At 41.5% G+C, this 15,331-nt stretch overlaps 1 protein-coding gene across 2 annotated transcripts in view; it reads right to left on the minus strand.

Moving 5' to 3' along the window:
• si:dkey-34e4.1 (carboxyl-terminal PDZ ligand of neuronal nitric oxide synthase protein) overlaps positions 1-15,331 on the minus strand; it is a 191,131-nt gene that overhangs the window by 52,242 nt on the left and 123,558 nt on the right. For both annotated transcript variants that reach the window (XM_036976925.2, XM_036976926.2), the window contains exon 8: positions 12,531-12,695. In XM_036976925.2, the coding sequence (XP_036832820.1) occupies positions 12,531-12,695 (165 nt within the window). The remainder of the gene's footprint in view (positions 1-12,530; positions 12,696-15,331) is intronic.

A 15,331-nucleotide genomic window follows, 5' to 3' on the forward strand; every position in this document is an offset into this window, starting at 1 on the left:
ATATTATGTGCACTGTAGGGCTGGTTATATTATGTGTACTGTAGGGCTGGTTATATTATGTACACTGTAGGGCTGGTTATATTATGTACACTGTAGGGCTGGTTATATTATGTGTACTGTAGGGCTGGTTATATTATGTGTACTGTAGGGCTGGTTATATTATGTGTACTGTAGGGATGGTTATATTATGTGTACTGTAGGGATGGTTATATTATGTACACTGTAGGGCTGGTTATATTATGTGCACTGTAGGGCTGGTTATATTATGTGCACTGTAGGGCTGGTTATATTATGTGCACTGTAGGGCTGGTTATATTATGTGCACTGTAGGGCTGGTTATATTATGTACACTGTAGGGCTGGTTATATTATGTACACTGTAGGGCTGGTTATATTATGTGTACTGTAGGGCTGGTTATATTATGTGTACTGTAGGGCTGGTTATATTACGTACACTGTAGGGCTGGTTATATTACGTGTACTGTAGGGCTGGTTATATTATGTGTACTGTAGGGCTGGTTATATTATGTGCACTGTAGGGCTGGTTGTATTATGTACACTGTAGGGCTGGTTATATTATGTGTACTGTAGGGCTGGTTATATTACGTACACTGTAGGGCTGGTTATATTACGTGTACTGTAGGGCTGGTTATATTACGTGTACTGTAGGGCTGGTTATATTATGTGTACTGTAGGGCTGGTTATATTATGTACACTGTAGGGCTGGTTATATTATGTGCACTGTAGGGCTGGTTATATTATGTGCACTGTAGGGCTGGTTATATTATGTGCACTGTAGGGCTGGTTATATTATGTACACTGTAGGGCTGGTTATATTATGTGTACTGTAGGGATGGTTATATTATGTACACTGTAGGGCTGGTTATATTATGTGTACTGTAGGGCTGGTTATATTATGTGCACTGTAGGGCTGGTTATATTATGTACACTGTAGGGCTGGTTATATTATGTACACTGTAGGACTGGTTATATTATGTGTACTGTAGGGCTGGTTATATTATGTACACTGTAGGGCTGGTTATATTATGTGTACTGTAGGGCTGGTTATATTATGTGTACTGTAGGGCTGGTTATATTATGTACACTGTAGGGCTGGTTATATTATGTACACTGTAGGGCTGGTTATATTATGTGCACTGTAGGGCTGGTTATATTATGTACACTGTAGGGCTGGTTATATTATGTGTACTGTAGGGATGGTTATATTATGTACACTGTAGGGCTGGTTATATTATGTGTACTGTAGGGCTGGTTATATTATGTACACCGTAGGGCTGATTATATTATGTACACCGTAGGGCTGGTTATATTATGTACACCGTAGGGCTGGTTATATTATGTACACTGTAGGGCTGGTTATATTATGTGTACTGTAGGGCTGGTTATATTATGTGTACTGTAGGGCTGGTTATATTATGTACATTGTAGGGCTGGTTATATTATGTACACTGTAGGGCTGGTTATATTATGTGCACTGTAGCGCTGGTTATATTATGTACACTGTAGGGCTGGTTATATTATGTACACTGTAGGGCTGGTTATATTATGTACACTGTAGGGCTGGTTATATTATGTACACTGTAGGGCTGTTTTTTATGTACACTGTAGGGCTGGTTATATTATGTACACTGTAGGGCTGGTTATATTATGTACACCGTAGGGCTGGTTATATTATGTACACTGTAGGGCTGGTTATATTATGTGTACTGTAGGGCTGGTTATATTATGTACACTGTAGGGCTGGTTATATTATGTGTACTGTAGGGCTGGTTATATTATGTGTACTGTAGGGCTGGTTATATTATGTGTACTGTAGGGCTGGTTATATTATGTACACTGTAGGGCTGGTTATATTATGTGCACTGTAGGGCTGGTTATATTATGTACACTGTAGGGCTGGTTATATTATGTGCACTGTAGGGCTGGTTATATTATGTGCACTGTAGGGCTGGTTATATTATGTACACTGTAGGGCTGGTTATATTATGTGCACTGTAGGGCTGGTTATATTATGTGCACTGTAGGGCTGGTTATATTATGTGCACTGTAGGGCTGGTTATATTATGTGTACTGTAGGGCTGGTTATATTATGTACACTGTAGGGCTGGTTATATTATGTACACTGTAGGGCTGGTTATATTATGTGTACTGTAGGGCTGGTTATATTATGTGTACTGTAGGGCTGGTTATATTATGTGTACTGTAGGGCTGGTTATATTATGTGTACTGTAGGGATGGTTATATTATGTACACTGTAGGGCTGGTTATATTATGTGCACTGTAGGGCTGGTTATATTATGTGCACTGTAGGGCTGGTTATATTATGTGCACTGTAGGGCTGGTTATATTATGTACACTGTAGGGCTGGTTATATTATGTGTACTGTAGGGCTGGTTATATTACGTACACTGTAGGGCTGGTTATATTACGTGTACTGTAGGGCTGGTTATATTATGTGTACTGTAGGGCTGGTTATATTATGTACACTGTAGGGCTGGTTATATTATGTGCACTGTAGGGCTGGTTATATTATGTGCACTGTAGGGCTGGTTATATTATGTACACTGTAGGGCTGGTTATATTATGTGTACTGTAGGATGGTTATATTATGTACACTATAGGGCTGGTTATATTATGTGTACTGTAGGGCTGGTTATATTATGTGCACTGTAGGGCTGGTTATATTATGTACACTGTAGGGCTGGTTATATTATGTACACTGTAGGACTGGTTATATTATGTGTACTGTAGGGCTGGTTATATTATGTACACTGTAGGGCTGGTTATATTATGTGTACTGTAGGGCTGGTTATATTATGTGTACTGTAGGGCTGGTTATATTATGTACACTGTAGGGCTGGTTATATTATGTGCACTGTAGGGCTGGTTATATTATGTACACTGTAGGGCTGGTTATATTATGTGTACTGTAGGGATGGTTATATTATGTACACTGTAGGGCTGGTTATATTATGTGTACTGTAGGGCTGGTTATATTATGTACACTGTAGGGCTGATTATATTATGTACACTGTAGGGCTGGTTATATTATGTACACTGTAGGGCTGGTTATATTATGTGTACTGTAGGGCTGGTTATATTATGTGTACTGTAGGGCTGGTTATATTATGTACACTGTAGGGCTGGTTATATTATGTACACTGTAGGGCTGGTTATATTATGTACACTGTAGGGCTGGTTATATTATGTGCACTGTAGGGCTGGTTATATTATGTGCACTGTAGGGCTTGTTATATTATGTGCACTGTAGGGCTGGTTATATTATGTGCACTGTAGGGCTGGTTATATTATGTACACTGTAGGGCTGGTTATATTATGTGTACTGTAGGGATGGTTATATTATGTACACTGTAGGGCTGGTTATATTATGTGTACTGTAGGGCTGGTTATATTATGTGCACTGTAGGGCTGGTTATATTATGTACACTGTAGGGCTGGTTATATTATGTGCACTGTAGGGCTGGTTATATTATGTGCACTGTAGGGCTGGTTATATTATGTACACTGTAGGGCTGGTTATATTATGTGCACTGTAGGGCTGGTTATATTATGTACACTGTAGGGCTGGTTACATTATGTGCACTGTAGGGCTGGTTATATTATGTGTACTGTAGGGCTGGTTATATTATGTACACTGTAGGGCTGGTTATATTATGTGTACTGTAGGGCTGGTTATATTATGTGTACTGTAGGGCTGGTTATATTATGTACACTGTAGGGCTGGTTATATTATGTGTACTGTAGGGCTGGTTATATTATGTGTACTGTAGGGCTGGTTATATTATGTACACTGTAGGGCTGGTTATATTATGTGCACTGTAGGGCTGGTTATATTATGTACACTGTAGGGCTGGTTATATTATGTGTACTGTAGGGATGGTTATATTATGTACACTGTAGGGCTGGTTATATTATGTGTACTGTAGGGCTGGTTATATTATGTACACTGTAGGGCTGATTATATTATGTACACTGTAGGGCTGGTTATATTATGTACACTGTAGGGCTGGTTATATTATGTGTACTGTAGGGCTGGTTATATTATGTGTACTGTAGGGCTGGTTATATTATGTACATTGTAGGGCTGGTTATATTATGTACACTGTAGGGCTGGTTATATTATGTACACTGTAGGGCTGGTTATATTATGTGCACTGTAGGGCTGGTTATATTATGTGCACTGTAGGGCTTGTTATATTATGTGCACTGTAGGGCTGGTTATATTATGTGCACTGTAGGGCTGGTTATATTATGTACACTGTAGGGCTGGTTATATTATGTGTACTGTAGGGATGGTTATATTATGTACACTGTAGGGCTGGTTATATTATGTGTACTGTAGGGCTGGTTATATTATGTGCACTGTAGGGCTGGTTATATTATGTACACTGTAGGGCTGGTTATATTATGTGCACTGTAGGGCTGGTTATATTATGTGCACTGTAGGGCTGGTTATATTATGTACACTGTAGGGCTGGTTATATTATGTGCACTGTAGGGCTGGTTATATTATGTACACTGTAGGGCTGGTTACATTATGTGCACTGTAGGGCTGGTTATATTATGTGTACTGTAGGGCTGGTTATATTATGTACACTGTAGGGCTGGTTATATTATGTGTACTGTAGGGCTGGTTATATTATGTGTACTGTAGGGCTGGTTATATTATGTACACTGTAGGGCTGGTTATATTATGTGTACTGTAGGGCTGGTTATATTATGTGCACTGTAGGGCTGGTTATATTATGTGTACTGTAGGGATGGTTATATTATGTACACTGTAGGGCTGGTTATATTATGTGTACTGTAGGGCTGGTTATATTATGTGCACTGTAGGGCTGGTTATATTATGTACACTGTAGGGCTGATTATATTATGTACACCGTAGGGCTGGTTATATTATGTACACTGTAGGGCTGGTTATATTATGTGTACTGTAGGGCTGGTTATATTATGTGTACTGTAGGGCTGGTTATATTATGTACATTGTAGGGCTGGTTATATTATGTACACTGTAGGGCTGGTTATATTATGTGCACTGTAGCGCTGGTTATATTATGTACACTGTAGGGCTGGTTATATTATGTACACTGTAGGGCTGGTTATATTATGTACACTGTAGGGCTGGTTATATTATGTACACTGTAGGGCTGTTTTTTATGTACACTGTAGGGCTGGTTATATTATGTACACTGTAGGGCTGGTTATATTATGTACACTGTAGGGCTGGTTATATTATGTACACTGTAGGGCTGGTTATATTATGTGTACTGTAGGGCTGGTTATATTATGTACACTGTAGGGCTGGTTATATTATGTGTACTGTAGGGCTGGTTATATTATGTGTACTGTAGGGCTGGTTATATTATGTGTACTGTAGGGCTGGTTATATTATGTACACTGTAGGGCTGGTTATATTATGTGCACTGTAGGGCTGGTTATATTATGTACACTGTAGGGCTGGTTATATTATGTGCACTGTAGGGCTGGTTATATTATGTGCACTGTAGGGCTGGTTATATTATGTACACTGTAGGGCTGGTTATATTATGTGCACTGTAGGGCTGGTTATATTATGTGCACTGTAGGGCTGGTTATATTATGTGCACTGTAGGGCTGGTTATATTATGTGTACTGTAGGGCTGGTTATATTATGTGCACTGTAGGGCTGGTTATATTATGTGTACTGTAGGGCTGGTTATATTATGTACACTGTAGGGCTGGTTATATTATGTACACTGTAGGGCTGGTTATATTATGTGTACTGTAGGGCTGGTTATATTATGTGTACTGTAGGGCTGGTTATATTATGTGTACTGTAGGGCTGGTTATATTATGTGTACTGTAGGGATGGTTATATTATGTACACTGTAGGGCTGGTTATATTATGTGCACTGTAGGGCTGGTTATATTATGTGCACTGTAGGGCTGGTTATATTATGTGCACTGTAGGGCTGGTTATATTATGTACACTGTAGGGCTGGTTATATTATGTGTACTGTAGGGCTGGTTATATTACGTACACTGTAGGGCTGGTTATATTACGTGTACTGTAGGGCTGGTTATATTATGTGTACTGTAGGGCTGGTTATATTATGTACACTGTAGGGCTGGTTATATTATGTGCACTGTAGGGCTGGTTATATTATGTGCACTGTAGGGCTGGTTATATTATGTGCACTGTAGGGCTGGTTATATTATGTGCACTGTAGGGCTGGTTATATTATGTACACTGTAGGGCTGGTTATATTATGTGTACTGTAGGATGGTTATATTATGTACACTATAGGGCTGGTTATATTATGTGTACTGTAGGGCTGGTTATATTATGTGCACTGTAGGGCTGGTTATATTATGTACACTGTAGGGCTGGTTATATTATGTACACTGTAGGACTGGTTATATTATGTGTACTGTAGGGCTGGTTATATTATGTACACTGTAGGGCTGGTTATATTATGTGTACTGTAGGGCTGGTTATATTATGTGTACTGTAGGGCTGGTTATATTATGTACACTGTAGGGCTGGTTATATTATGTGCACTGTAGGGCTGGTTATATTATGTACACTGTAGGGCTGGTTATATTATGTGTACTGTAGGGATGGTTATATTATGTACACTGTAGGGCTGGTTATATTATGTGTACTGTAGGGCTGGTTATATTATGTACACTGTAGGGCTGATTATATTATGTACACTGTAGGGCTGGTTATATTATGTACACTGTAGGGCTGGTTATATTATGTGTACTGTAGGGCTGGTTATATTATGTGTACTGTAGGGCTGGTTATATTATGTACATTGTAGGGCTGGTTATATTATGTACACTGTAGGGCTGGTTATATTATGTACACTGTAGGGCTGGTTATATTATGTGCACTGTAGGGCTGGTTATATTATGTGCACTGTAGGGCTTGTTATATTATGTGCACTGTAGGGCTGGTTATATTATGTGCACTGTAGGGCTGGTTATATTATGTACACTGTAGGGCTGGTTATATTATGTGTACTGTAGGGATGGTTATATTATGTACACTGTAGGGCTGGTTATATTATGTGTACTGTAGGGCTGGTTATATTATGTGCACTGTAGGGCTGGTTATATTATGTACACTGTAGGGCTGGTTATATTATGTGCACTGTAGGGCTGGTTATATTATGTGCACTGTAGGGCTGGTTATATTATGTACACTGTAGGGCTGGTTATATTATGTGCACTGTAGGGCTGGTTATATTATGTACACTGTAGGGCTGGTTACATTATGTGCACTGTAGGGCTGGTTATATTATGTGTACTGTAGGGCTGGTTATATTATGTACACTGTAGGGCTGGTTATATTATGTGTACTGTAGGGCTGGTTATATTATGTGTACTGTAGGGCTGGTTATATTATGTACACTGTAGGGCTGGTTATATTATGTGTACTGTAGGGCTGGTTATATTATGTGCACTGTAGGGCTGGTTATATTATGTGTACTGTAGGGATGGTTATATTATGTACACTGTAGGGCTGGTTATATTATGTGTACTGTAGGGCTGGTTATATTATGTGCACTGTAGGGCTGGTTATATTATGTACACTGTAGGGCTGGTTATATTATGTGTACTGTAGGGCTGGTTATATTATGTGTACTGTAGGGCTGGTTATATTATGTGTACTGTAGGGCTGGTTATATTATGTGTACTGTAGGGTTGGTTATATTATGTGCATGAATTAATTAACCTTTGCACGTGTATGTACAATATATGCAAATTAGCAGACGCTTTTATACAATACGACTTAAAACAATGTGTGCATACATTTATATACTGACAACACCAGCGGGAATCGAACTCACCACCCTGGCATTGCTACCACAATGTCCTGAGCCACTGGACTGGTGTACAGGATGACCTAGTGAATGTAACGCAGTAGAAACCGATAAAGAGTGTGTGGTGGTCAACTGATGCCTGAGGAGGACAACTGTGTCTCACTGACCAGACATCTGGACCACAGATATACAACAGCTTGGTGTGTGTGTGTGTGTGTGTGTGTGTGTGGACTTCCGGCGCCGACAGAGATGGCCGCCTCGCTTCGCGTTCCTAGGAAACTATGCAGTTTTTTGTTTTTTTATGTGTTAATTCTTACATTAGTACCCCAGGTCATCTTAGGTTTCATTACATACAGTCGAGAAGAACTACTGAATATAAGATCAGCGTCAACTCACCATCAGTACGACCAAGAATATGTTTTTCGCGACGCGGATCCTGTGTTCTGCCTTACAAACAGGACAACGGAGTGGATCCTATGCAGCGACCCAAAAAAACGACTCCGAAAGAGAGGGAAACGAGGCGGTCTTCTGGTCAGACTCCGGAGACGGGCACACCGTGCACCACTCCCTAGCATTCTTCTTGCCAATGTCCAGTCTCTTGACAACAAGGTTGATGAAATCCGAGCAAGGGTAGCATTCCAGAGGGACATCAGAGACTGTAACGTCCTTTGCTTCACTGAAACATGGCTCACTGGAGAGACTCTATCCGAAGCGGTGCAGCCAACGGGTTTCTCCACGCATCGCGCTGACAGAAACAAACATCTTTCTGGTAAGAAGAGGGGCGGAGGCGTATGCCTCATGGCCAACGTGACATGGTGTGATGAAAGAAACATACAGGAACTCAAATCCTTCTGTTCACCTGATTTAGAATTCCTCACAATCAAATGTAGACCGCATTATCTACCAAGAGAATTCTCTTCGATTATAATCACAGCCGTATATATCCCCCCCAAGCAGACACATCGATGGCTCTGAACGAACTTTATTTAAATCTCTGCAAACTGGAAACGATTTATCCGGAGGCTGCATTCATTGTAGCTGGGGATTTTAACAAGGCTAATCTGAAAACAAGACTCCCTAAATTTTATCAGCATATCGATTGCGCAACCAGGGGTGGAAAGACCTTGGATCATTGTTACTCTAACTTCCGCGACGCATATAAGGCCCTGCCCCGCCCCCCTTTCGGAAAAGCTGACCACGACTCCATTTTGTTGATCCCTGCCTACAGACAGAAACTAAAACAAGAGGCTCTCACGCTGAGGTCTGTCCAACGCTGGTCCGACCAAGCTGACTCCACACTCCAAGACTGCTTCCATCACGTGGACTGGGAGATGTTTCGTATTGCGTCAGATAACAACATTGACGAATACGCTGATTCGGTGTGCGAGTTCATTAGAACGTGCGTTGAAGATGTCGTTCCCATAGCAACGATTAAAACATTCCCTAACCAGAAACCGTGGATTGATGGCAGCATTCGTGTGAAACTGAAAGCGCGAACCACTGCTTTTAATCAGGGCAAGGTGTCTGGTAACATGACCGAATACAAACAGTGCAGCTATTCCCTCCGCAAGGCTATCAAACAAGCTAAGCGCCAGTACAGAGACAAAGTAGAATCTCAATTCAACGGCTCAGACACAAGAGGCATGTGGCAGGGTCTACAGTCAATCACGGACTACAGGAAGAAATCCAGCCCAGTCACGGACCAGGATGTCTTGCTCCCAGGCAGACTAAATAACTTTTTTGCCCGCTTTGAGGACAATACAGTGCCACTGACACGGCCTGCAACAAAAACATGCGGTCTCTCCCTCACTGCAGCCGAGGTGAGTAAGACATTTAAACGTGTTAACCCTCGCAAGGCTGCAGGCCCAGACGGCATCCCCAGCCGCGCCCTCAGAGCATGCGCAGACCAGCTGGCCGGTGTGTTTACGGACATATTCAATCAATCCCTATACCAGTCTGCTGTTCCCACATGCTTCAAGAGGGCCACCATTGTTCCTGTTCCCAAGAAAGCTAAGGTAACTGAGCTAAACGACTACCGCCCCGTAGCACTCACATCCGTCATCATGAAGTGCTTTGAGAGACTAGTCAAGGACCATATCACCTCCACCCTACCTGACACCCTAGACCCACTCCAATTTGCTTACCGCCCAAATAGGTCCACAGACGATGCAATCTCAACCACACTGCACACTGCCCTAACCCATCTGGACAAGAGGAATACCTATGTGAGAATGCTGTTCATCGACTACAGCTCGGCAACACCATAGTACCCTCCAAGCTCGTCATCAAGCTCGAGACCCTGGGTCTCGACCCCGCCCTGTGCAACTGGGTACTGGACTTCCTGACGGGCCGCCCCCAGGTGGTGAGGGTAGGCAACAACATCTCCTCCCCGCTGATCCTCAACACTGGGGCCCCACAAGGGTGCGTTCTGAGCCCTCTCCTGTACTCCCTGTTCACCCACGACTGCGTGGCCACGCACGCCTCCAACTCAATCATCAAGTTTGCGGACGACACAACAGTGGTAGGCTTGATTACCAACAACGACGAGACGGCCTACAGGAAGGAGGTGAGGGCCCTCGGAGTGTGGTGTCAGGAAAATAACCTCACACTCAACGTCAACAAAACTAAGGAGATGATTGTGGACTTCAGGAAACAGCAGAGGGAACACCCCCCTATCCACATCGATGGAACAGTAGTGGAGAGGGTAGCACGTTTTAAGTTCCTCGGCATACACATCACAGACAAACTGAATTGGTCCACTCACACAGACAGCATCGTGAAGAAGGCGCAGCAGCGCCTCTTCAACCTCAGGAGGCTGAAGAAATTTGGCTTGTCACCAAAAGCACTCACAAACTTCTACAGATGCACAATCGAGAGCATCCTGGCGGGCTGTATCACCGCCTGGTATGGCAACTGCACCGCCCTCAACCGTAAGGCTCTCCAGAGGGTAGTGAGGTCTGCACAACGCATCACCGGGGGCAAACTACCTGCCCTCCAGGACACCTACACCACCCGATGTCACAGGAAGGCCATAAAGATCATCAAGGACATCAACCACCCGAGCCACTGCCTGTTCACCCCGCTATCATCCAGAAGGCGAGGTCAGTACAGGTGCATCAAAGCTGGGACCGAGAGACTGAAAAACAGCTTCTATCTCAAGGCCATCAGACTGTTAAACAGCCACCACTAACACTGAGTGGCTGCTGCCAACACACTGACACTGACTCAACTCCAGCCACTTTAATAATGGGAATTGATGGGAAATGATGTAAATATATCACTAGCCACTTTAAACAATGCTACCTTATATAATGTTACTTACCCTACATTATTCATCTCATATGCATACGTATATACTGTACTCTATATCATCGACTGTATCCTTATGTAATACATGTATCACTAGCCACTTTAAACTATGCCACTTTGTTTACATACTCATCTCATTTGTACATACTGTACTCGATACCATCTACTGTATCTTGCCTATGCTGCTCTGTACCATCACTCATTCATATATCCTTATGTACATATTCTTTATCCCCTTACACTGTGTACAAGACAGTAGTTTTGGAATTGTTAGTTAGATTACTTGTTATTACTGCATTGTCGGAACTAGAAGCACAAGCATTTCGCTACACTCGCATTAACATCTGCTAACCATGTGTATGTGACAAATAACATTTGATTTGATTTGATTTGTGTGGGCGTGTTCAAAAAAAAACACAAAAAAAAATACATTTTAACCAACTGGCGACATTTTGTTTGTCCCCCACAAATGCTATTTCTAGAGGATTTAGGGTTAAGGTTAGAATTAGTGTTAGGTTAAGGGTTAGGAGCTAGGATTAGTTTTAGGGTTAGGGTTAGGAGCTAGGGTTAGTTTTGTGTTAGGGTTAGGAGCTAGGATTAGTTTTAGGGTTAGGGTTAGGAGCTAGGTTTTTGGGTTAAGGTTAGGTTTAGGGTTATGGAAAATAGGATTTTGAATAGGACTGAATTGTGTGTGTTCACAAGGTCAGTTATACAAGACTGTGTGTGTGTCATAAATGTGTTTGTGAATGTGTGTTTGCATCTGTGGACGTGTTTAACTATTCTTGTGGGGCCATTTTGTTTGTCCCCACAAGGTCAAATGCTGTTTCTAGGGGGTTTAGTGTTAAGGTTAGAATAAGTGTTAGGGTTAGAATTATGTTAAGGGTTAGGAGCTAGGGTTAGTTTTGTGTTAGGGTTAGGGTTAGGTTTAGGGTTAGGAGCTAGGGTTAGTTTTGCGTTAGGGTTAGGTTTAGGAGCTAGGGTTAGTTTTGTGTTAGGGTTAGGTTTAGGGTTAGGAGCTAGGGTTAGTTTTGTGTTAGGGTTAGGAGCTAGGGTTAGTTTTGTGTTAGGGTTAGGTTTAGGAGCTAGGGTTAGGTTAGGTTTAGGGTTAGGAGCTAGGGTTAGGAGCTAGGATTAGGTTTAGGGTTAGGAGCTAGGGTTAGGTTTAGGTTTAGGATCTAGGGTTAGGTTCAGGGTTAAGGCTAGATTTTTGGGTTAAGGTTAGGGTTAAGGTAAGAGTACGGGTTAGGTTTAGGGAAAATAGGATTTTGAATGGGACTGAATTGTGTGTCCCCACAAGGTTAGCTGTACAAGACTGTGTGTGTCATAAATAAATGTATGTGTGTGTGTCTCTCTCTCTCTCTCTCACCTGTGCGACAGCCACCTGTGTGTGTTGCTGCTGCTGCTGGATCTGCTGTTGGAGGAGCTGGAGGTAGTGATGCGCCGCCAGCGGGGTCAGAAGCGGAGAGCAGGGGCTGCTGGGAGAAACCACGCCATTCGGAGACACCATGTAGCTGGAGCGGCTCTCATAGTCCTGACGGCAAGACAGTCACGATGAGAAGGGTGGACACACCACCAACCCTGGGTTCAAATACTATTTGAGATCTATCAAGGCAAGTATTAACATTGTAAAATGAACAGGGCAGCACATGGGGCAGCAGGTAGCCTTGTGGTTAGAGCATTGGACTAGTAACCGAAAGGTTGCAAGATCGAATCCCCGAGCTGACAAGGTAAAAATCTGTCGTTCTGCCCCTGAACAAAGCAGTTAACCCACTGTTCCTAGGCCGTGAATGAAAATAAGAATTTGTTCATAACTGGCATAACATAACTATTTAAATAAAGGTAAAGGCATTATTCTAGGCATGAAGATCCTTGAGTTACAAAGCATGAACATAACAGAACTACTTAGGCTGAATCCCCGGGTAGCTTACAATAGAAGCATTTCATACAACCTTATTCTATGGGCAGGACGCAGATCAAAGGCATTTCATTCCATTTAGAACATTTGAGGGTGTAACTCTTTCAAAATCAAAACAACCACCAACAATCAAACGATACCAAGTTACAGTAACCTGATCATCCAGGCCCAATCTCCACAGGGTGTCACAGCATCTAAAGGCTTGTGTGGGGGATGAGATCTAATGCAGATATGACCGAATTCCTAAAGACAACAAAACCCCTTTTTATGGACTAGTTTACAGTTCACCCTGTACAGATACCAGTTACCACAGAGATCATCATCCATATACAAGTTACCACAGAGATCATCCATATACAAGTTACCACAGAGATCATGCATCCATATACAAGTTACCACAGAGATCATACATCCATATACAAGTTACCACAGAGATCATACATCCATATACAAGTTACCACAGAGATCATACATCCATATACAAGTTACCAGAGATCACACATCAATATACAAGTTACCACAGAGATCATCCATATACAAGTTACCACAGAGATCATGCATCCATATACAAGTTACCACAGAGATCATGCATTCATATACAAGTTACCACAGAGATCATACATCCATATACAAGTTACCACAGATATCATACATCCATATACAAGTTACCAGAGATCACACATCCATATACAAGTTACCACAGAGATCATGCATCCATATACAAGTTACCACAGAGATCATGCATCCATATACAAGTTACCACAGAGATCATGCATCCATATACAAGTTACCACAGAGATCATCATCCATATACAAGTTACCACAGAGATCATACATCCATATACAAGTTACCAGAGATCACACATCCATATACAAGTTACCACAGAGAGCATCATCCATATACAAGTTACCACAGAGATCATCATCCATATACAAGTTACCACAGAGATCATCATCCATATACAAGTTACCACAGAGATCATGCATCCATATACAAGTTACCACAGAGATCATGCATTCATATACAAGTTACCACAGAGATCATACATCCATATACAAGTTACCACAGAGATCATACATCCATATACAAGTTACCACAGAGATCATACATCCATATACAAGTTACCACAGAGATCATACATCCATATGCAAGTTACCACAGAGATCATCATCCATATACAAGTTACCACAGAGATCATACATCCATATACAAGTTACCACAGAGATCATCATCCATATACAAGTTACCAGAGATCATCATCCATATACAAGTTACCAGAGATCATACGTCCATATACAAGTTACCACAGAGATCATACATCCATATACAAGTTACCAGAGATCACACATCCATATACAAGTTACCACAGAGATCATCATCCATATACAAGTTACCACAGAGATCATACATCCATATACAAGTTACCACAGAGATCATCATCCATATACAAGTTACCACAGAGATCATCATCCATATACAAGTTACCACAGAGATCATCATCCATATACAAGTTACCACAGAGATCATACATCCATATACAAGTTACCACAGAGATCATACATCCATATACAAGTTACCACAGAGATCATCATCCATATACAAGTTACCAGAGATCATCATCCATATACAAGTTACCACAGAGATCATACATCCATATACAAGTTACCACAGAGATCATCATCCATATACAAGTTACCACAGAGATCATCATCCATATACAAGTTGCCACAGAGATCATACATCCATATACAAGTTGCCACAGAGATCATACATCCATATACAAGTTACCACAGAGATCATCATCCATATACAAGTTACCACAGAGATCATCATCCATATACAAGTTACCACAGAGATCATACATCCATATACAAGTTACCACAGAGATCATACATCCATATACAAGTTACCACAGAGATCATACATCCATATACAAGTTACCACAGAGATCATACATCCATATACAAGTTACCACAGAGATCATGCATCCATATACAAGTTACCACAGAGATCATACATCCATATACAAGTTACCACAGAGATCATCATCCATATACAAGTTACCACAGAGATCATACATCCATATACAAGTTACCACAGAGATCATACATCCATATACAAGTTACCACAGAGATCATACATCCATATACAAGTTACCAGAGATCATCATCCATATACAAGTTACCACAGAGATCATCCATATACAAGTTACCACAGAGATCATGCATCCATATACAAGTTACCACAGAGA

Source organism: Oncorhynchus mykiss, chromosome 5, assembly GCF_057628025.1.
Source record: "Oncorhynchus mykiss isolate SJ-2025 chromosome 5, ASM5762802v1, whole genome shotgun sequence".
Classification (NCBI taxonomy): Eukaryota; Metazoa; Chordata; class Actinopteri; order Salmoniformes; family Salmonidae; genus Oncorhynchus; species Oncorhynchus mykiss.